This window comes from Anguilla anguilla, chromosome 4 (assembly GCF_013347855.1).
Source record: "Anguilla anguilla isolate fAngAng1 chromosome 4, fAngAng1.pri, whole genome shotgun sequence".
Lineage (NCBI taxonomy): Eukaryota > Metazoa > Chordata > Actinopteri > Anguilliformes > Anguillidae > Anguilla > Anguilla anguilla.
Window position 1 is genome coordinate 22,905,556 of NC_049204.1, and position 22,656 is coordinate 22,928,211.

The 22,656-nt window shown below is 38.6% G+C and overlaps 2 protein-coding genes across 2 annotated transcripts; one reads left to right on the forward strand and one right to left on the reverse strand.

Moving 5' to 3' along the window:
* Window positions 1–1,463: 1,463 nt before the first annotated feature.
* LOC118225927 (solute carrier family 35 member E1-like) lies at window positions 1,464–13,043 on the forward strand. The gene is made up of 6 exons (XM_035415043.1): window positions 1,464–1,840; window positions 3,386–3,456; window positions 4,465–4,602; window positions 5,678–5,803; window positions 6,917–7,162; window positions 7,485–13,043. The coding sequence occupies exons 1-6, from the start codon at window positions 1,513–1,515 to the stop codon at window positions 7,719–7,721; spliced, it is 1,146 nt and encodes a 381-aa protein (XP_035270934.1). The 5' UTR covers window positions 1,464–1,512; the 3' UTR covers window positions 7,722–13,043.
* Window positions 13,044–13,085: 42 nt separating this feature from the next.
* Window positions 13,086–14,855, reverse strand: LOC118225928 (prostaglandin E2 receptor EP4 subtype-like). Its single transcript, XM_035415044.1, has 2 exons — window positions 13,867–14,855; window positions 13,086–13,603 (listed from the first exon to the last, which is right to left on the reverse strand). Exons 1-2 carry the CDS (start codon window positions 14,641–14,643, stop codon window positions 13,265–13,267), a joined length of 1,116 nt encoding a protein of 371 aa, XP_035270935.1. The 5' UTR covers window positions 14,644–14,855; the 3' UTR covers window positions 13,086–13,264.
* Window positions 14,856–22,656: the final 7,801 nt, after the last annotated feature.

The window sequence follows — 22,656 nt, forward strand, 5'->3', positions numbered from 1 at the left end:
GGACAGACTAGCCTTTCCTCATTGGTATATTTTCTATTACAGATGAAATTCGGATTTTAAAAAATGATCTTTTGTTACATTGGAAATAACTGCGAGCAACGTTCTGGTTTCATTTTCACATTTTAACTGTGCTGCCCTCTAGTGTTTATTAAGTCGTACAGTTTTCTGGAGGGCTGAAAATGCGTCATGCCTCGAAGTGGGGCTCCGGAGTTTTCTTTTTTGGCTGGACCGCAACAGCGGGGCCAGCCCTATTTTTATACAGTCTATGGGCCAGCCATACTAACGCGAATGTCTGTGACTGAGTGAGTGACTGAGTGAGTGATGAAGTTACACCATTGGTCGGCCGGATGAAGTGTTAGGGCCAGCCATATACTAGGTTTTGACCTGGTCTTGTTGCAGCATACGCAAATGAATCACATACAGTCTGACAGTTTTGCTTCTAACGATTCCACTGTCTACATCAACTGCTGGATCAACTAATTGACTGCTTATGTTTTATACTTGTGACTATAATCTTGCATCCATATGTTAATAAAATACATCTGGATTAATTTAACCATGTTATGTTGACTGCATGTTGTTGAAACAAACCTTTGTTGAAACGAGTAAATTCGTTTATAATGTAAGTATTCGTGCTAATTCAATAGGATGAAGAAAAACTTCAGAGGCTACACTAAATAACCGCCAAAAGTCAGTCTTGCATTAATTTTTATACCGCCGGCTTTATTAAATTCATGTTCATATTTGAATTCAATTTAACATTAATTTCCATTGAAATTTTATGCAGCTAGAAGCTGGGCTACAGACTTCGAGACCATCGATTCCAAGACCGAGCTTTCTTTTAGACAGCTCTTAATTTTACCAGAAAATAATACCAATCTAATTATATTTATAGCGCATTTTACGACAATGTGCCGCAATTCGCTTCATAACCTCGCCTGAAATCCCCATAAAGAAAGCCAGAGGCGACAGAGGAATAGCAAAACTCCCTGCAAAACATGTAGGGATAAACCCAGACTAGTTGGGATCCAGTCCTCCTTTGGCCGACTCAGGGAGTGGGTGCACGGGGCCAAGGTCAGCAAACATGGTCGGGTCAATTATCCGTCCGATCAGTTAAAGCCAGGTTGTAGCCTATGCATCCGGAGGTGGCATATTAAAACAAGTTCTTGTTTCATATTTGTGTACCCCGTTCAGTTACTCAGACACAATACTGATATCCACACACAAATCCTGTGTTATGGCTACATGGTTTGGAAGTTAGCGCTGGTAAGGAGTGAGATTCTACGTTCAATTTGGTTGTTTCTGGAGAGTAGCTACTCGCCATCTCAACGTGTTTCCAATATTCAAGCTGGCGTAACTCATATTTCGCATTTGTGCTTTACTGTATAGAAATGGTTTATATCCGCCAATGTGGTTTTCACTAAAGGAAGTGACGCACGGGGCAAACAGTCTATATGCTCCGTGTTATACGTGTACTCCCTGGTCCTGCTGCCGGTGGCTCTAAATTGGAAGATGGCTGCGGTGGAGCGTGCGCCTGTTAAGGAAGGAGTCCGGATAGCGTTGCTTTGTCTATGTTGGTATACTGTCAGCTCTGGGGGAAATGTCATCAACAAAATAATTTTAAATGGATTTCCTCATCCTGTCACCGTCTCGCTCTTCCACATTTTATCCATTGTCGTCTTTCTCCCACCTTTACTGCGGGCATGGGGAGTCCCTAAAACTGAACTGCCTGGCAAATACTACCGTTGGTATATTCTGCCTTTAGCTTTTGGAAAATACTTTGCGTCTGTGTCAGCTCACTTCAGCATATGGAAGGTTCCAGTGTCCTACGCTCACACAGGTAAGCAGTTCTCTTACACAGTAGTGCTGAATAACGTGTTTTTATTCTGTCAATATTTTTAGCTGTTTTACCAATGCTAACGTTTAATGTATCATACTGGATAGCAACATGTGAATGCTATTAGTTGACAGCTAGCTAGCTAGCTATGGTGTATAAGGTTTCACATAGGCTATCCACCAAGTGAACGCACAGTCCGTCATTCGCGTTCCTCAGTCGCGCAGTTACATCAAAATGATACATTCGGGTTTGTCCTACCAGTGGTTGTAAAATAAGAAGTTTGTATTTGCTTCAGCGTCGAAGCGTGGAAATGTAATGTGTCTTTTTCTTTTGGCAATCTCCTAATATGAACAGTAGTCCATAACTAACGTCACCTGAAACACAATTGTCGTTATTACACTATGAGCGTGCTTGATTGGCAAGCAGGTATTGCATCCGGGATTTAAATCTACATTCTGTAGTGTTATCCGATACCTTGGGAGCGGATACGGAAGTGAGCAACTTCGGAATGGAATCTAAAACATTTCGGCTATAATAAGCCTATAATAAACTTATTTATTTCATCACTGTGACACGATGCCTCTATCCAACATTGATGGCCTTCATTTGGATACGATGCCTTCGGCCAAAATATGGCCCTAATGTGCACTTTCCTCTTGGCCCTAGAAAAACTTAATTAGTTAGTTACTTTCGGGACCTTGTCGATACACGAATCGTAGCGTCTGAAATGTCTCCACAGCTGTGTGCTTCGTTCTCTCGACATCAGGAAATAAAGAACTATTTAGCATTTGAGTTTCCGTGTCTACGGGATTGGCTGATTGTATGTGTGACAGAAGGAAAAGTAACTTCAGTATTTCCTCTTCAGTGTTTGTGGATCTAGCCTCCTGTGTTATGCAAAGGGTAATATGAGGATATGCATTGTCCTGACATCAATCCCATTACTTTACGCTATATCTTGAGAACTCCGCCCCCCCCCCCCCCCAAAAAAAAAAAAATCAATCCATCAATACTCAAATAATGTAATCATAAGACTGACTTTGATATCACAGTGGCCCCAGACAGAAAACTGGAGCAACACAAGTGCATATTGTATTCTTTTGTTTGCCAGAGGGTGCAGCAGTGTTAAGATGACGTAGTCTACCCTATAATGGTGTAATCATTTTCTGCCACATCTGAGCCGTAGCTGGTCGTTAAACCAGTTCTTTCCTGGAGGATGTCTAGATTGCTTTATGAAATACATGCTGGAATTGTCTTCATTTCATAGGTTTTGAGGCTGTTTTATCTTTTATCATTAGGGCCATATTATCTTGAATAAATAAATACTGTGCTGTTGTATCTTAAAATGTTTATGATGATTTTCCATGTTTATGTTGCTCATTAATTTGTGTACTCAACACAAAATGCATTTCACCCCTTGGGAAATCAGAGTTTCAGACTTGTGAACCACTTTTTTTTAAAGAGTATAGGCCTACTTCTGTTACTGCCGTTCTTGGAGTCAGTGTGTTGACCTCATTTATCTTGTCCTCTCGATTTTCCTTTTTGCCATAGTCAAAGCCACAATGCCAATATGGGTCGTCTTGTTGTCACGAATCATCATGAAGGAGAAGCAAACAACAAAGGTGAGAGACAGAGGAAATGGGAGCATGCACACATTCTATCCTGGGGAGGTTATTTTATTTCAAGGATAATGCAGTGTAATATGAGCTACAATACCTGTTCTTCATATTACTGCCAGTTAGTGCAGTGGAATTTCTGTCGGTGTGGTCGTATGCGTCTATATATTTGGTAGAAGTGTTGAAAGAAAGGGGGACAAAAAGGAAAAGTCTAAATTTTAAACTGAAATTGTGCTTCCTGGGTTTTTCACCTGCGAGCCAGCTAGAGATTTACAGCCTGCAGTCTTTAGTAGTAGTAGTACAGGAGAGGGGGTGCTGTTTAAAGTATAGGTGTATGTTTCACTGGCAACAAATGGTAGCCTGTAGATACCTGGAACATTGCTGAGACAGGCTAAAGTAGATGGGAACTTGAGGACTGCTGGTTCACTTGAAACAGCCCTCCCTCTGGCAGGACAAGTCTGATTGTTGTCCCACTGTTGAGAGCCCCCACTCATTGTCAGCCAATAACAAGTTTGAAGCTCCAATTTGCGACTAGGGCCTAGCCCGTGCTCTTGATGAATGCCTTTACCAGTTAGGCCATTGGGAGCCTTGTACTTTTTGTTTTTTAATACATGTATACAAAGCTATGTGGCACCCAATAAGTTGGTATGTTCCATTCACGTACACTTGCTGACCCATTTTTAACTGGCAGGGCTGAGATGAATGGTACCAAATGAATGTTCAATTAACTTGCAAATTAAACTTTGCAGTGTTTGTTTGAAAAGTCAATGTGTTGTACACATAGCTGCCAAGTGTTATATGCGTTGCCAGTGTATTGTAGTTATCTGGCAAGCCTGATGCATTTAGTTGAATTAGCTGTGGTTAGAAAAATGTAAACTGTAATACTGTATATCTCTTGGCATGAAGCCCACTGGTTGTGGAAAATGACTAAAGGAGAATTGGCCCCACTGAATGGTTTGTATACCCAAAAAGTAAAGGCTCGTGTGAATATGTGCCTTTCTTCCCTCTCTCCAGGTGTATGTATCTCTCATCCCCATAATCGGGGGTGTGCTGCTGGCCACCATCACTGAGTTGTCCTTTGATGTCTCTGGGCTGATCAGTGCCCTTGCTGCCACCCTCTGCTTCTCTTTGCAAAACATATTCTCCAAAAAGGTAGGCCTACCAAGTTAAGCCCATCTGTACAGTCAGAGAAATTCAGGTGTTATTTTACATTTACATTACAGGCATTTAGGAGACACTCTTATCCAGAGCGACTTACACAGCTTTATTTTATTTTTACATAGCATTTACATTGTATCCATTTATACAGATGGATATGTACTGAAGTAATCCAGTTTAAGTACCTTGCTTGTGGGCATCCAGGTTAAGTTGTTACCCTTGTTCAAGGGTACAACAGCAGTGTCCTACTCTGGAATCAACCCTGCAACCTTTACAAGGTTACAAGACCATTTCCCTACCCATTATGCTACACTGCTGCCCAATGAAGTTTGGTGAAGCAGAATAAATTGTACTACATAACTGATAGATTTATTTTTTACATTTTTATTTCATTTTATTTTTTGCAACTTGGGTTGGGGGTGATAATTTAGTCCCTCAGTGGCAGGATGCTGCGAGCTCCCATTGAAACTGCCTGTAGAGCAATCATTAACAATCCTCCCATTTCATGTAACTGATCATTTCAGTTAGTTATTGAATGGATTACTATTTGCATCCGATTTCACTTCCATTCATAGATTAGTCATGTGTATTGCACATGCATTTTATTCAGCAGTGTTAACTGTAATAGGTTGGTACTGGTTTCTTGTTAACTTAAAGTCAATATAAATACACAGTGTTTTGGGTTTCATGCTTGTTCAGTAGCTATTTTCTTGTATTAATCAGAAATGTCCATTGACATTTTAATCAGCTTGTGTTCTCCATTTCTCTCCATATGTTTAGTTGGGGGAAAATGGAGTAGAAATGATCCCCCTAGTTCTGGCAAAGACATGCCAAATGTAGAGTTTACTTATCCTTATGGAAAAGACTCTGAAATGGAAAGAATTTTTAAAAGTCTCCCACCTTCCCTTTATTTAAACTTTGCATAAGTAACCCCACTTTCATCGACACCTTCATTGGGACTCTAGTGATTTTCTGTGGAAAAGCACCCATCAGTGACTTGTCTGGAGGGTCCAGAACCTTTGTAGTGTCCAAATGCTTGATATAACATGTGGGTTGTCCTTTCACTTAGGTGTTGCGAGACACACGTATTCACCACCTGCAACTTCTCAATGCACTTGGATTCAATGCTGTGCTGTTCATGGTGCCCACCTGGGTACTGGTTGACTTACCTGCATTTCTTGTGGATGGAGACTTGGTAAGTCTGAAGACAGGAAGCTATCATGTACATGGTTAAATGATGCACCCTCGGGTTTGTCTGTGTCTTGATTTTCTCAGTAATTTCAGTCTGTTTGTTTTTTAACTGTTTTTTGATACCCCCCCATTCCATCCCATCCCAACAATTGGTCCATTCATTCAGTAATGAACACTGGTCTTCAAAAATGTTCCTTCAGAAGTATTGGTCAACGTTTGTCAGATGTCCAGTAGAGGGCGCGCTTTAGCAAATTTGGTACTTGCACCAAATCAGCACTTCAGTGATCCTTGCAAACAAGTTGGGCCGTCAGTGTCTGCCAGGGTTTGACAAGCAGGCATTTTTCCGCGTTTTACCTTTCAGAAGCTCCAGCATCCACAAAATGGGATTTGTTAAAATCATGCAGCCCACTCGCCCTATGGGTAACAATTTATTCCTTCGTTGTCTTAATAAAGCCATCTGTAAACGGAGATTAAACCATGTATACAAACTACCATTTCACATCCTCTTCAACTCTCCCTTTTCCAGTTTCTACTCTTCAAAAAGCAGGAAACAAAGAGTGCGTGTGCATGTGTCTGAGAGTGTGTGTATGTGTGCGTACGTGTGTGTGTTGGTGTGTGCCAGCATGCGCGTTAGAGAACGTGTATGAAAGCATGTGTGTGTGAGAGACATTGGTCCAATGCCAAAGTATTTTTTAAATTGTTACATTTTTATAATATATTTTAAAAGATCAAATTTATTATAACATGTAGCAATTAAAAAAATAACAATTCTGACATTTTTTAGAATTAAATGCCACACAAGGCTACAAGCAATGCTTGAGATCTGAACCCGAGCTCTGCTTTTATCCTGCAACTGATGCGTGCTGTTTAATACAAATAAGTTAGCTTCTTAATCTAATCAGCATAGCCCTGTGAATGCAACATAGCAACCATGTTGCATCCGCATTTGGTGTGTTTGGGCTTTCACAGTTCTTCAGAACTTGTAACATCTTCACTTGAAGTTTCCAGCAGTGTGAGTTAGTTCTGAATGATCACTTAAATAAATGCGCAAAAATGTCTGGCTCCAAAGTAAGTCGTCTCTCCTTCTTTGTCCCCTGCTGTTCTCAACTGGTACCAGACAGAAGTGTCCAGTTGGTCTGTAACCGTCCTGCTCCTCCTGGTGAGCGGCTTCTGCAACTTTGCCCAGAATGTGATTGCCTTCAGCGTGCTGAACCTGGTCAGCCCCCTCAGTTATGCCGTGGCCAATGCAACCAAGAGGATCATGGTCATTAGCATTTCCCTCCTCATGCTGCGCAACCCCGTTAGCTCCACCAACTTGCTGGGCATGCTGACGGCCATCCTGGGCGTCTTCTGCTACAACAAGGTGACCTCTCGTGCCTCTGTTAATCACCTATACTTCTGTAAATGTAATCAGTTTTTAGCTGAGAGCCAAGCTGTAACCAGTTTTGTGTTTCAGCACATTATTTGGAATATGTTTTTTTTTTTTTCTTACCATAAGGGGACTTAGACGGTTCAAGCTTTTCCCCTGTGCATGCTATTGACATCAGAGATCTAAAATTAAATGGGAGTTCTCATGGGATTACATCCACAGAAAGTTTGAAAGTTCATTCTGCTGTGACTGGTCCAGAATATGTCTTTAAGCTGACTTCATTTATCTCTCCTTCTTGCTGATAACCTTTCCACAGGCTAAGTATGATGCGAACCAGGAGGCCAAGAAGAAGCTGCTTCCAGTTTCCAAGCAGGACATGATGTCTTTCGACCATGTAAGCGTGGGGTTGGAGAAGACGCAGCCCAACGGTATGGTGCCTTTCCCGCAGGGTTCAGACATTCAGTACGGCCGGAGTAACGTTCTCACCGACCACTTCCAGTACAGCCGACAGGCCTATACGATGGGCTACGGATCCAACCAGTACGACGTCTAGGCTGGACCTGTGCCGGGTTGTTGAGACTGTTAAATTACCGGTTTCCTTTATGTGCAAATTGTCTCCAGTGCTGTCCAAATCTGCTATGGCAGAAACAGAGGGGAGAATGCTGAGGTTCTGCGGAAACCAAGGGAACAGAACTGTACTGATGTGAGAAAAGCCGTTTGTCTCTATGAGCACTTTGTCAGATTCACCTGCCCTCAGATTCTTCTTTTTTTTTGGCATTTAAAAACAAAAAAGCATTAGATTTACTATTGAAATTTTCTGTTCGCTTTTTTGTTCCACAGAAATGTTCTCTATTTGCTGCAGAAACAATCAGTGGCAACGATGTTATGCTAAGCAGGGTTGCTACAGTATTTTAACCCCAGTTTCCTGTCCAGTTGAACAGAATTCCCCATGTGGTGTGAGGGTTATATAAGGATAAAGCCGCCTTCCTCCAAGGCCTCTACTTGTTTGCAGTTCAACCCCACCCCCCCATCAAGTGAAATCATGGAAGTAAATTTGTTGTGTTTGCAGACTGCATTCTTTTCTGTTAACAAAAATAACTTGCTATCTGGCCAACTGTTCAGCCAATTGGCATAGCTCTAATTGCAGATATGCAGGATACTAACTTTTAACGTGCATCTTTGTTAATACTTGACTTATTCAGTTCACATTCAAAGAACTGATGGGAAATCATGCTTGCTCTGTGTGTTTTGTGGTTAGAAAGTCATTTTATAATATTTGTGCTAAAACTTATGGCCAAATATTATGCATCTTAAAGGGGCAATGGCTGAAGTAGTCACAGGTAGTCCCAACAGTCAGTCCGTTTGCCTTTTTGAAATATTATTATATAGTGATTAAAAAAGGGCCAGATTTAGCAGAACATTCTGTCATATATTTTTGTGTAACCAATCATTTCACCCTGAGACTGTTTTAAAACCAGTGTCTAAGCGGAGTTGTACTGTAGATTTTCAGTTTCACATGTCTATTCGATTTACAACAACATCATTGTCATTAGTTAAGAAACCGTCATTACCTGGTTTTTACCAGATAAGCAGGAATCCTTCCGCGTTAATGAAACCAATTGATTTTGACACAATATCGGCAGAGGTAATTAGCTTGCATGTGAAAGTTGAAGTATTCAACATTTGTAATGTCTGTTTTGAAGGAAATTATCCATGTGTGGATTTATGTTTTTATTTTGATAAACTGAACCTTTTTTTACAATAATAGAAATTACCTTCCATTGCAATTAACTGAATATACGGTGTGTTCTCTTGCAGTATGCAGTAAAACAGATTAATTTTTTTTTTTTTTTTACTAAAGGGGGTAAACTAAAAGTTATTTATGATATACAGCTATGATACCTCACATACTATAGCTTTCTGTGCCCAATATATCAGTAGCGGTATTCAAATGTAATGTATTTTGCCAAGCTCAGACACTAGCATTGTAACTAGCATTGTAACAATGGCTACCTTTTCATGCACACCAGTGCTGATATATCAGTCACTAATGGTAATCGGAAAGCAATGGAGCTCTAGAACATTGATTTAGAATTTTGGAAAAAACATTCCAAAAAACTATTCTGAAAGGGTTAACAAACAAATTCAATACAGCATGTCCCACATTACTTGTTTTCACACAAAAACTTCCTATAGTAACAGAATGTTATGCTACACCAGCGTGGCCCCATAGTGAACTAAATGAGATGGCAAACGTTCCGATTTATCCCATGGGGGGTTCAGGTTAGTTGTTCTCCTCATTTTAGGTTAACCCTGCTGATATGATCTTTTGGATACTGTTTGCCTTTGTTTATATCTTTGTTACTGTCCTAAGTATTGGTTCGTGGTTACACACTTGGCTGTAAATTGTTTGTGTTTGAAGCATCTCTAATGAACTCTGAAGTGCCATTTCTCGAGTCAGTGCAGATATCTGATTTATTATTTTTTTTCTACACTTTGACAAAACGCATGTCACAGTAACACAAAACAGCACAACTGGACAGGATATTCTTACATTTTGTTTTTCAGTATGGAATACTGTTTTCGACAGGTAATTTTGATCCTTTAAAATTTCTGTTCTCATAGATTGATAGAAGGCATGGTACGCACAAAAGAATCTCCACTGTTCTCATTTGTCAGGACTTCACCAAACTAGATGTAGGTCAAAATATCATTTTTAATTGTGGTTGGGCTATACCGCAGAATTTCAGTCCCTTAATTATTTTGACACATTTAATGAATTACAAGGTTGACTGTTCAGAGGACCTGAAATCCATCATCTTTATGCTCCCACCTGTGTTTTGTATACATTAACGTTTAATTGTCCTGCTGGTTAATCTTTACCTGTGAATTTGTCGTACAAATTCGTGCAATGTAATCCATAGATATGTCGTGTTGGTTTCCCCACTTGGTGCAATCATAGAAAGCAATGGGACTCCACAAGTCTCAGACATGGAGCTCTAGCCAAAAACAATTTTTTAAAATTGATGCACATTGAGACTGATTGATACTAATGCAGTCATGTAGTATTTATCATATTTTAAGCATAATTCTCTTTCCTGGTGTGTGCCTGTGAGCCATTGAAGGCCCCTATCACTGAGAAACTGGTGATAGGCCTGTAAAACTAGAGTACTGGTTTGCGCACATGTGCATGTGAGAGGGGGTAGATTGATTAAACTCCACCTGCTGCACATATTTTAGGGAATGTCACAAATAAGTAGCAGTTGAGAACGCAAGCTTAGACAGGCACTGTAGGCAAGGTGAGGGAATAGCAGAATGTCATGTGAGAAAGTCCTAAGTCCTGCAGCAGCCTTGCTGTATTGTTTATATGCATGGAGTGTATATATGTACAGTTTTGCTTATGTAAATTTGCAGTGCTGCTTCAAAAAAGTTTATTTTTTATTTTTTAATCGGCTTTATTGTTGGCATGTTTGAAAAGCTATATCGTGATTTGTGTTGTCCACACCTGACCCAAATAGTTTTCGCTATTTTCTTTATTTACAAAGATTTGGTTTAGAAATTATATTAGTAAATGTTTAGAGATGATCACGTTGAGGTTAAATCACACACGAATCAATAAAATCGTAATTCCTGTTAGTAGTCAGATTGTGCCATTTTCAGGAATTGGTTCTGACTTTCAACATTTTAGACGTATTTTTGCGAGGCTGAAAGCCTTCAGTGTGAATATGAGTTCAAGAATGAATGCATCAAGTAAAAACACCCTGCTTAATTACAAATAATACAGGATGTGGCTGCCAGATTTTAGATATACTCATGATATTGGTCTCATTGCTGTTGCAACCATTAGGTTTCAGTAGTGAACACTAACTGTCTTCAAAAAAATACGCGTTGTTATTGCAGTTTGTGTTACTTTTAAATGGTGATCAGTCTCTATGTGAAAAGAACACGTAAGGAATTATTGAGTCAATTTTATTGAATGTGAATGAATTGAAGAGATTATTTTCCATTATTATTTTTGTTTCGGTCCTCCCCAAACAATGCTTTTTATACATTTTTATGTGGAATTTGTTCGAAATCCGAAGTTGAAGTAAAAAAAAAAATTCAATGACAAATCCTTTATATAAGCTGTGCATATACTATTTACTGTGGAACCTCAACTGTATGCTCTTTATTGCAACCATCTTCTTTATTGTATAACTGAAAAGCGGTATATTGCAGAAGCCTACGATTCTTATTAAGAATTCAGGACATACTGAACCTTTTATATTTGCCAATGACCATTTAGTTTTTAAGCGTAAAGGAAATTGCCTTTTGAGAAGGCACGTCGGCAATACTGTTAATTATATTTGCAGTGTGACTGACAAACCAATGATCCCAAAGCTTACGCAGTAAAGAAAGAAAATCAAAAACCGGGCTTTTTGCTCATCTGTAGCCTCGTTACATGTTAGATGAAATGATTATTATGTGATCATACATAATTTAGTAACTAAGTATCGGTAGTCTTAATTTTAATTCTGATGTGCGCTTACCACCCAAACCAGAAATTAAGATATTGGCGAGAACTGTGAATGTGATTAAGATATGGTAAACCATTTCTAGGGAGGTCTTGCGCGAAGAAGTGCTATTCGGAGTTTTGCTGGTCCTTTCTGTGAAATTGCAGTTTTTGTAATGTGCCTAATGGTGTGGATGACTATCCACATATAGGCAATTACTTTTTGACTGTACTATTCAAATGATTTGATCAACTCCCTAGTTGGATTACACTGGCCACGGTTACATGCACGCAATATTTCAATTTTTAATGCATACAGTTTTTTTCAGTTTGAGAATTCTGAATTTATGTACAGAGTTATATGCGCTGTTTGAAGCATCATGGATACTGTAAGTGGCTCCACAAATGTTCGTACATCGAATGGAAGTTGATACTGAAGATGCTACAGGAAACGAGCACCGACTTCAGGCCTCAGTTTCCATTTCCATGTGCATGTATACTTCCAAATTCTTGCAGTATGGCCGCATACTTCAGAAACATTGGTATGAAACAAAAATAATTTGCTATATTTTTCGTCTGTTTTCACACTCTAACAATCCACCAACTTTACCTAAATGTATCTACGTAGTGGACATATGCATAGTAAAATGTTCAGTGTTAATTCAACTCTTAACAGATAACATTTGGTCCCACTTGGACCAGAGTAGGGTCAGATGATATCTGTTAGAGCGGATTTAACGCTGTTAGAGTATAATTAACACTGGACATTTTACAGTATGTCCATTACATTTCCCGTTTGCAGTGAACACGTGCGCTTATGAGCGCTCACTGCGCATATCCTGGCAGTCCTGAGAAAGACGTGATGCTAGCTACATGCCTGCTATTCCTTAGGTTATTCTGAGTACGTGTGAACAAAATGTCATGTTACACTACTGATTTTGGGAATACATTACCGCATTATCCGGTATTGTATTGAATAACATGTTTATATTGCCACTTTATATTTGTAACGTGTGTGTAGGCAAAGGCGAAATATTGTATCTGCATGTAAACGTAGTTTTTGTTTGTGAGAGTTTTGAGTATCTTCGTCATTTAAAAATAGCGAGTTTGGGACTTTTTTGTCATTATGTTTGTTTTAATTTACTGGAATGTACATTGTTTGCTTATGGTAAGAGGATATTTTTTTATGTAATTGTGCAAAATGCAACTAAGTTAGATTTTTGTTTCAACGAAAAGAAAATTGTATTTTTATGAAACCACTGTTTATAATTTTTTGTTGTATTTTATGTTGTATAGGTACTTTAAGTTGTGTAAAGCAGTGCATCGGTGCACTGTCTGCTTAAGTTTAGAAAATGACGATTTTTGTCAAAATAAATTATAAATGCAACAGGTTTTGTAATTCTTTTATTTATCAGCCTGACTTATAATCTGACAATGTGATCCGACAAAAATACATGTACACAATTTGTTTCTTTCTGGAAAATATTTTATTGTTTATATTATTTTATGAATTATATTCACGAAAGCACATACCATTTTAATATATTTGCGGGCAATAATCTTTCAAGGTTGATATCTATGCCACAGGCCTACAATGGAATGAATTACTGAGCCTGTTCCTTTTCCTCCACGTGAGAAGTTGCACCAGCCGTGGAAGATTTGTCATCCAAGTAAACACGACCCAACACTTCAGTGGAAAGAACTATTGGAATAGCGCAGTTTTTCTCCAGCAGATATTGTACAGTCGGGTGTGCCCTATCCACAGAGTTTGTCCGGCCCCGCAAAACCCGCCTTGAGATGCTCAGGAGCTTATGGACGACTGTACGTCTCAGGAGAATGTACACCCATGGGTCAAGAATGGGGTTGACGGATGCAAAACGAATTGCCTGAAGATCTGCGCCCCAGTCGTTGACCAGCCATCTCTGATTGACAAATATACGAACCTGTAACAAGACGTCGTAATCAGTTAAAAGATGCCCCTGCTCTGATTGAAGACGTGTCCGCATACATAATGCATTGACCTACCTTCACTCTTAAATTGGGTTATACTTGCATATTCTTCACACTTTGGGTTTAATAAATTACTCAACGAATTAATTACATTAGCGCTACATGCAATTCTCCTGAGATCTACTATAGACAGACTAGAAATATAGCTAGCCTACTGTCAGTGCCATAAGCTAAACATAACTTAAAGGACACTTACCACAAGAGGCGTTGAACAAACTAAAACCACCAAAGAAGTGACGATGAGTAGCAGCATCATTTGTATTTCCACGCCGGATGAGCGCTCCCTCCAGCGCTTCTTGATACTCGATCTTGGGGCAAGTCTCTTAGCCCTCTGGCGCATGATCAGCAGTGTCCAGCACAGGGCGACATTGCAGGCTATTGTCAGTAAAATAAGGAGAGAACTAATACCAGCGTACAAGAACGAGTAGAAGACATGTAGTGAAATCCGGGACCTCCAGTCAATGAAACACCAAGTGTTGGGTGGTTGATGTATACTCTTACTGAACCCCAAAAGAGGGAGACAACACAACAGAACATTCCCCACGTAAATGGCAAATAAGCACCATCGTGCCATATGTTGGTCAACTGTCCATCTTTTGTATGTGTACGGATGGCTTATAGCGAGGTAGCGCTCAGCAGACATGGTGCAGATGATGCTCAAACCTGCCACTCCAAAGAAGAGAAGAAGAAAGGAATGGAATTCACACAGAGTTCCTGGCCACGAATGTTCGAGATATGTCGCTATGGTTATTGGACTGGCAAGACAAGTTCCTAGCAGGTCAGTAACAGCCAAGCCGCACACCAGGGTATAGAAGGCAGACTCCTTGCGCTCTTTCTTAGTTTTGGAAAGCGCTGCTATGGCGGTGACATTCCCGACGACTCCAACCATGAACATTAGCACGGGGATGGCCAGGGCGGTTTTTTCAACATTTAAACTTGATGTCGTATTTTGATTGTCGCCCATGTTGCGCATTCGAGCACTTAAAATGTATTTTCATTCAATTTCCCTTTGAATATAGTACGTTAGCAGTTGGTGCGCTTGAATTCCATGTTCAGTTGCCCTGCTACGTTGTAATGCAAATCCATCATTCCATGAAAACTTTTTCAGTCCGTAGTACACATGAGACACATGAGCCACCGAGCAGAACAATGTGGTACCCCCTAACAGCTTGGAGTGCGGTGAGTTGTAGGCTGCGCATGTTGAAATACAGCCTACTGTACAGCTCCTGGTGATTGGTTGGAACCCGCCCATTTGGTTTGCCTTTCCACGTTTGGAATTTAAATAGCCTACATTACATTACAAGTTCCAGACAAACGAGTATAAGTGTTTTGCTCTGTACAGTGACAAGTTTGATTTTGAAACGCGTAGCTACTGCATGCATTCCTAACATTTTAGCGAGTTTAGGGTTGTCTTTTTTCGTTGAAACACATTGTATTAAAGTCTGAAAAAGTGTTCTGTTGTGTTTTATGATGAAAAACTATAAAATGGAAATCATTCAAAGTAATAACACTACACTCCTTTATTTCAGTTGCCTGTATATTCTCCGTATGAATACCGCGCTGTCAATGGACAGGTTTGCACTGAGAACATGTACCACTCGCTCGCATTCCTTTCATGTCTATTGCTGACAGGATAAGCAATTGCAATAGCCTACCCCTTTCACTGACACAAGCACTTCGCAGAGAAATGTTCATTGTGCATGCGAGTGGTTTAACTAACTGTCTTATATGATAGCGTTAAATTAGGTACACTTTCACTATAATGTAGGCTATCCAATATTAACTCTAATACTATATGGGTACTTTCTTGGCTACACAATGCATAATACATAGCCTACTTCATTCCTTACTTTGAAAGACAAAACAATGGTAGATTACAACATTTAGAAATATTTTTAACTATTTAAATCTTTTTTGCTGTTTCAGAAAAAAAACATTTTTGTTTGTATAGTAAGTCACCAGCGGGCACACAAGTTTCCACATTTTGAGCAGAAAAGCAATATACTATCCACCATTGACGAAAGCATTCAATCCCTAGTAATTCCATCGGTCCCTTTTCTTATAACACATAACACAATTGCACGTCTAAAATGCTCCTGCAAATAAATTGTAAATTTATAAATGTCTTGGGTGTGAGATATTACAGCTCTATCCACTGCACCACCAGTGTTAGCATATTAGTCTGTGACGATATTATTATCAGAAAAGTGAATATTTTTTCATTAATTTCTCATTTTTTCATGTTCGAGGGAACAATATTTTTCTTTAGGCTATGACTAGGTTCATAGACCTACATATTTGCTGCTTTATTTTTCCTACATTGGGACCACAGTAGTGATGTCTTAATGAGCTACCGTGCTTATTCAACCCTTTCATGGAACTTTCCTGTAGGCTATAGATCTGTTCAGATGCTGAATTAATTTTGGGAATGTTTTGTTGCTGTTATTTTACATGTAATTTAAGTTCTCTTTTAGGATAGAAAAGGCTTCTAGGTATCATTCACATCTACACAGTAAGGAGAGAAAAACAGATGCCAGTCATTAGCTAAAACATCCATTATCCACTGTAGTCTGTAGTGCTCCGTGAGACAGATATGTTTATTTATCAATGTAGGAAACTTTTAAAACGGTTAGCTGAAATGTACAAAATATTTAAGAAATAGCACATTTAACTAATGATATTAAATATTTATCTCAGTAAATGTTGTATACATTTGGCTGAATGTTGCATATATTTAGCTAAATGTTTTATACATTACAAAATCAAACATTTACTAAATTAAATATTTTCTATATTTAAAATATTTAGGTGAATGTTTCATATCATTTACGAATGCTTCATAAATTTAACCAAACTATTTAATACAAACTAAGTGCTTTATACATTTAAAGAACAAATCAATTGCATTCTCCTATATTTCACTGTCTGATGATAAAACAGGCAAATTATCTGGTTATTCTGGATTTCCCTTTCCCAGAGCAGAATTATGTTCAGGAGGTCTATGTGTCAAAGCATATTCGATCAAATCAGATCAGCCGAGGTACATCTATGGTTAAAGCAGAGCTAATCGTTAGAGCATGGTTCATTAATAATTTAAGATTTGTGTCAGTTAATATTGCCAATAATTAATTGGGTGGGAAAACACATTGCCCTCTTTGTCCTCAGTGAACAGAAGGTTTCCCAGACTGGGGAGAAAGATGTTTTAAAATTTCCTGGAACGTTAGAGAGAGTAGGGTCTCCTGCAGTGAGTCATAAGTTGCTATCGATGTGACGAAGCCTTATAGTAATGAAGTGATGTCAGAGCTTCTCAGGGGACCACAGCCTATGCCAGTAGTTGTCTGTATGTTCCATCCCCAGAATGCAGCTGGCTGCAGTCAATTTAACGGTTTGGGGCAAAAGAGATTAAAAATATGTATTTTGTTCTGAAATAGCTTTATTTCAATCCTCATGTGGTTTTTTTTTTTTTTTTTTTTTAAATCAAATACTTTGCAAAACATTTACGTTTGATGGTTTTCCTTAATTCTTTTCTCTCAAGGGTCTGGCCATTTAATTCTCACAGTTAACAAATCCAGTGGATTAGCATCATACAAATGATAATGTATGTGCACAGCAATGGAGGTGAACAGGTCAGAGTTTAAAGAAGCAGCTACCATATGGTCCCTTTCTCATGGGTCATGTGAAACAAAAATAAGACAGCATGCTCTCATGTTAGTTTTGGAAGTGAACTTGGCTCAGCCAGCACTCAGTCACTGCTCTGGACATGGGAAGACAAATCCACTGGCAGTGTGAAGATCCTTGATTAAATAAAGATTAATGAGATGAAACTAGAGTCCTAACCTCCATTTGGAATTGTTTATTCCTTAAATGGTGTGTGTGTGTGCGTGCATGCGTGCAAGAGAGAGAGAGAGAGAGAGAGAGATGGAAGAAGCATGTAGTCACTAGCATGTTGCAGTTGCATGTTCCTGCTGAAGTTAACTCCCATAAGGACTCCTTGAGATTTCTCAGTTTTTCCATTATTGGCAGTTGGAACTTCCTTAACCTTTCACATCTTACTAGGGACTGCACTGGGAACCTGGTCCAGGAAACACATTCTTTACAAATAAATGAATAGGAACACCCTACATATAGAATTATTGAATACATTTCTTTGCCAACATGCAAAAATCACTTTTCACAATCACATGCAAAATTTTTAAATACTGGGCTACTTTTCTTTGCCCAAGATGTAAAATCTTTTATTTATTTTTTAGTCTGCTCTGATGTTTTCACCTGAATCAACTACAATAGAGTCTTTTTCTCTACTATTTATACAGTGGCTTGAAAGCCTTTTTTTTAAACATATTGCTGCACATTGTTATGTACTGCCATCACTGCAAATGCAGATAGTTCACCTCTTGAGGCCTCAAAATGTAACTGTCTGTTTTGTATGCTCACTGTTTACGCAATGTGTTCTTTCCCACTCTGCTCACATTAAACACAGAAGACTGTAAATGGCTCTGAAACCAACACTATAGTGAATGACCAATAGAGAGAGCAAATTTAGGCTCTGGTGCCTGTCGCCCTCCTGCGCAAAACATACTCGATTTACAGGACAAGTTTGTTTATATTTATGCCTTCTGGTAAGGACGTGCCCATTAACGTAAGCGCAGTCTTGCCACATGAAGTAAAACACTGGGCATAGCTCTTAGAGTATCACCTCTTTATTGGCTTTTGTCATACTCTTGGGTGAGCTGTAGTTAATGCAGTACCGCTTTTCCATATTGTACAGTTTGTTAAAGCAAGTCTTCCGTGATTACTCATACAGTACTGAATGCAGACTATGGAGAGACTGAGTGTCATCCATTTTAGGACTCCTTTGAGACCATGTTGCCCATAAACTCAATAAAGCATTGGTCTGATTGGGACTGACATGGAAAGAACTCACTCCACCTGAGTTAGAAGTCAGTCTGTGCTTTCTAATGAGATTATGTGTTGTCAGTCTGAAAAATGTTATTAGCATTGGTCATTACACATTGAAAATAACTAAAGAACAGTTCAGAAAGGCTATATACTGTAAAAATCTCTAAACAAATGGACATTAGCTGTGCAGGGCCTGGAAAGTTTGTTTCATTAAAAAAGTAGAAAATACATAAAAATATTTAAAAATGACAAAATTCTAAAAATAATTTTGTTGTGTTTCAGAACAATATAACCGGCTGACCATATATGTAGTAGTTAACCATTTCGGACCACTTACGCAAGATTTCCTCTCAGACTGGCTGCCATGTGCTGGAGTTACAGCAATAATTATACTGCAATAGACAATATTTTATTTACAGTTGGGATAGTAAAAAAAAGTAGCTACACAGCTTAAAAAAGCATGGCACTCATCAGCAGACCAGTATGATAGGCTAATAAACCATTTGTCTGACTGATTAATATCAATTTAGCATTGTACATATCCAGTGATAGCTAACCAGACCCATTTGCTTTACATATCTCACTAGTACCTTTGCTGCCTGCAAAGTGTCTGCAATTTCTGGGATGATATTTCTACGTCCGTTACGATCAGTTTTTGTTCTTGCTATTATAGATCAAAATATCAAAATAGGGCTTGGGTCGGGTTGCAGACCTCTACTCTCCCCGTGGGTCGGGGGGTTCCAGAGCCTCAGAAATGGTTTTGTGACCCTTTCCAGACTGATATATTTAAACTTTTTTCTCATCTCTTCCGGAATTTCTTTTGATTGTGGCATAGTGTGCCTGTAGAAATTTTGTGGTGACTACTTCACTCTGATGGTAAGGTTAAATATGAGTGAGGTTTAGATTCAACAGGGCTGGCTGCAATCAAGCCTGGCTGTGTTCAATCAACTGAATCTAATTATCAATTAAATTTGGTTAATTTGTTGATTGAGTTATTAGGGGGCAATTAATTTTTCACATGGGTTATATGAGTGCTTGATAACCTTTTTCATTAAATAAATTAAATAATAAATTTTAAAAATTGGGTTTCGTTTACTCAGTTTCCCTATGTCTAATATTACATTTTGTCTGAAGATTCTGAAACCATTCAGTGTGACAAATATGCAATTATAGAGGAAATCAGGGAGGGGGCAAATGCTTTTTCATGACACTGTATGTACACAGTCAAAGATTAAGTTGTGACTGTTTAATATGACTCATGGTATATTATATTGAGCCATGTAAATTTGAAGAGGAAACCAAACAAATTCCATGCCACTTATGAACCGTGAACAATGTTTTAAAACAATGAATTTTTAAAAATGTGTTGGTCTGCTTGTGTCTACTGGGGTTAATTCAATCTCACAATTGCTCTCTTGTGTCCTCGTCCTTTGCCATGAGGAATGTTTTGACTTGTTTAGTTCTGGGAAGTTCTGGTTCTCAGTGTGAGGCACAATATGTTAGCGTCACTGACTGAGATTTTCTGTACTGTGATGCTTCCTGTGCTCCACAGACTTCCACAGAAGGCTCTGATTCAGACTGATGTGTCAGCGTATAATGCACTGCCTCTCTTTTCAGCACATTGCATAATGTGTATGCGTCACTGGTCTAGACTGTGTCAAACAAGTTATGAAATGTATACTGCAAAACGTATCAGGGGTTCTCTACAGAACGGTGACAGGGAAATCCATATGATGTGGGAACTGTGTAAGTAATGGCAGTTTAATATTATACATCCACTCAATGAGTTAGGAACCTCCCTGGCTGTCACACAGTGCCCACTAATATTAAGACTAAAACTGAAAAGCAATAAAATAAGTGACTCTTTTTTTCTACTGTAATTGTGCCTGCATTCTTCAGATGTTTTCTGTACTTGCAGGCTATTTTGCGCTTACTTCAGGCTTACTCTTAATATTAAATATATTCCCTTTTTATTTGCAAAATTAAGATGTACAATAACTGCGAAATTATAATTTCCTGATAGCATTCATGTCAGGAAACAAGACTAACATTCTGTGATATTTTATTTAATATATGTCTGATGAGTAAATTTGCCTAGTATGTATACATACAAATTTGGCTTGTTTCATAACTCTACTGAAAAAAATGGGATATTCATATTGTAGTATCCTTTAGTGCTGGGAATGTTTTAGACAGCTGTCCTGTATGTATAATCACAGGATTAATATTTCTATTGAAGTTGAAATTGTAGCTGAAAGCACCATCATAAATAACCTTATCTCCAGAATGATAACTTTTCAGGAAATGAGAGAAAGTTTTACTTTTATTATATGAGATGTTTTAATGATGTGGTGTTAAACAATCTGTTTCAGGAAATTTGACCAGGACTCATTCTTATCTCTGCACAATGTATATCTATTTCAAGGGCATAAAGGATGGGATAAAATTTTGTATTTCATAGCCCATATGAAAAAATTGTATACTTCAGCATATTTAGTATAATTATATATACTTTAATCACACAGAGTATCCAAAAAGTATAAAGTATAATATACTCCAAGTATAGTTCTGCATACAATTTTACTATATCATATATTTTATACTATATTACTATGTAGTATATACAGTATATATACAATTTATTTATACCATAAATGAGAAGACTTGCTGATTCATTGTGTAACAGCACGACCATATTTATTGACATAATTTTTTCTCTCATTTTGAGGAGATTTCTTTAAAGAATTATCAAAACTCTACCAAAGCTCTTTTTCCTGGTACTCCAAGAAGCAGTAAATCTGCGAGGATTTGGCCCAAATCTGTTCAATTATTTGCCTCAAGTTAGATCTTTGCTCTATTGAACTGTTCGGGTCACTTTGAAACTAATGCAAATTCCAGTTAATGACAAAGCATAAGCACAGAAGACAAATCCAAGAAATGAATCCTTTTATTATTTTATATGAAGTTTTTTCCAGTTAGAGTTCACCGTGGCACACTCCTGTTAACTCCTAATCATGGCTGTGACATGGCCTTTTTGTAATCATGCTGTACCTTCATAAATATGGATACAAATATTTGGTCTTATAACCTGGGGTATGAGGTTCTGCAATATGAGGAAGGGAGTAAAATGACCTCCGATTGCTACACATCAAAAACAGAAATTTTACATCACTGTAGTGATAGTACAAAAACCCAACACTGTCAAAGTGATATGAAATTCCTCACCATTGCTCAAGGCCTGGTTTTCCTCCGCAGGCTAAGGGCAATCATTTTTCAGCAGGAGGTGCTGCTTCACACAGTCTAGTTCGTCAGAGCCCCTCTCACTGAAAAAGAACATAAAATATACTTCTCTTGATCACAATGAGTAAGAAGATTTGTTCCTGTTTGGCACCAATGGGTGGAACATCAGTCTGTCTTGGCCCAGTTTTAGAAATCCAGACTAAACCGCAGTGAAACCCCAGGGGAAGGTTTGACAGGGTGGTACAGAAAATGACTTTAAGTCTCTCAGTGAATCCTGTGGTTTCTGCAGCTAAAAACAAAGTAGTACTGCAAAAGCAGGCTGTGAACGGGTTGGCTGTGCTGACCTTGGAAAATGCATCTTGCGGTTATTTGCAGTCTTGCATTTTCTCTGAATCTGTGAAGCTGCTACTGCCAGATTCAACCTGACCTTGGCGACCCAGCCTATAAGAGAATTCTCCCTTGTGCAAAGATTGTATAGAATAGAATAGAATAGAATAACTTTTTTTCAGGGGGTAGTTCAGGTGACTTCATTCTGTAACGTGCCTGCTACATTTCAGAGACAAATGGGGCCCATATTAGCAGTCAGATCCCACTCCTAATGCCGTGCTTACTTCCATGATTTATTTGCACAAACCACATATTCCACGCACAACCTTTTCAGAGCTTAAGGACTCAAAAAACTCTCCATAGTGATTCAGGAATTCAAATTTGTCAAAATATCTTAAAACAACAAAGACTAACAGACTGCAGTCTGTTGTTTCAAGATAGCATGCATTTATGAAAAGAAACATGTAATCAAAACAAATGAACTTGTACGTTCTGGAGTATGTCCTCTTGGCTGTTTTTT

What these genes read in the sequence shown, in the direction of transcription:
- LOC118225927 (XM_035415043.1), top strand. Translation starts at nt 1,513, where the DNA reads ATGGCTGCGGTGGAGCGTGCGCCTGTTAAGGAAGGAGTCCGGATAGCG. An exon ending in AGTGTCCTACGCTCACACAG is followed by an intron (nt 1,841 to 3,385) that starts GTAAGCAGTTCT and finishes TTTTTGCCATAG; the next exon opens with TCAAAGCCACAATGCCAATA. An exon ending in AAAACATATTCTCCAAAAAG is followed by an intron (nt 4,603 to 5,677) that starts GTAGGCCTACCA and finishes CCTTTCACTTAG; the next exon opens with GTGTTGCGAGACACACGTAT.
- LOC118225928 (XM_035415044.1), bottom strand. Translation starts at nt 14,643, where the DNA reads ATGCGCAACATGGGCGACAATCAAAATACGACATCAAGTTTAAATGTT. An exon ending in TTTGTTCAACGCCTCTTGTG is followed by an intron (nt 13,604 to 13,866) that starts GTAAGTGTCCTT and finishes GTCTTGTTACAG; the next exon opens with GTTCGTATATTTGTCAATCA.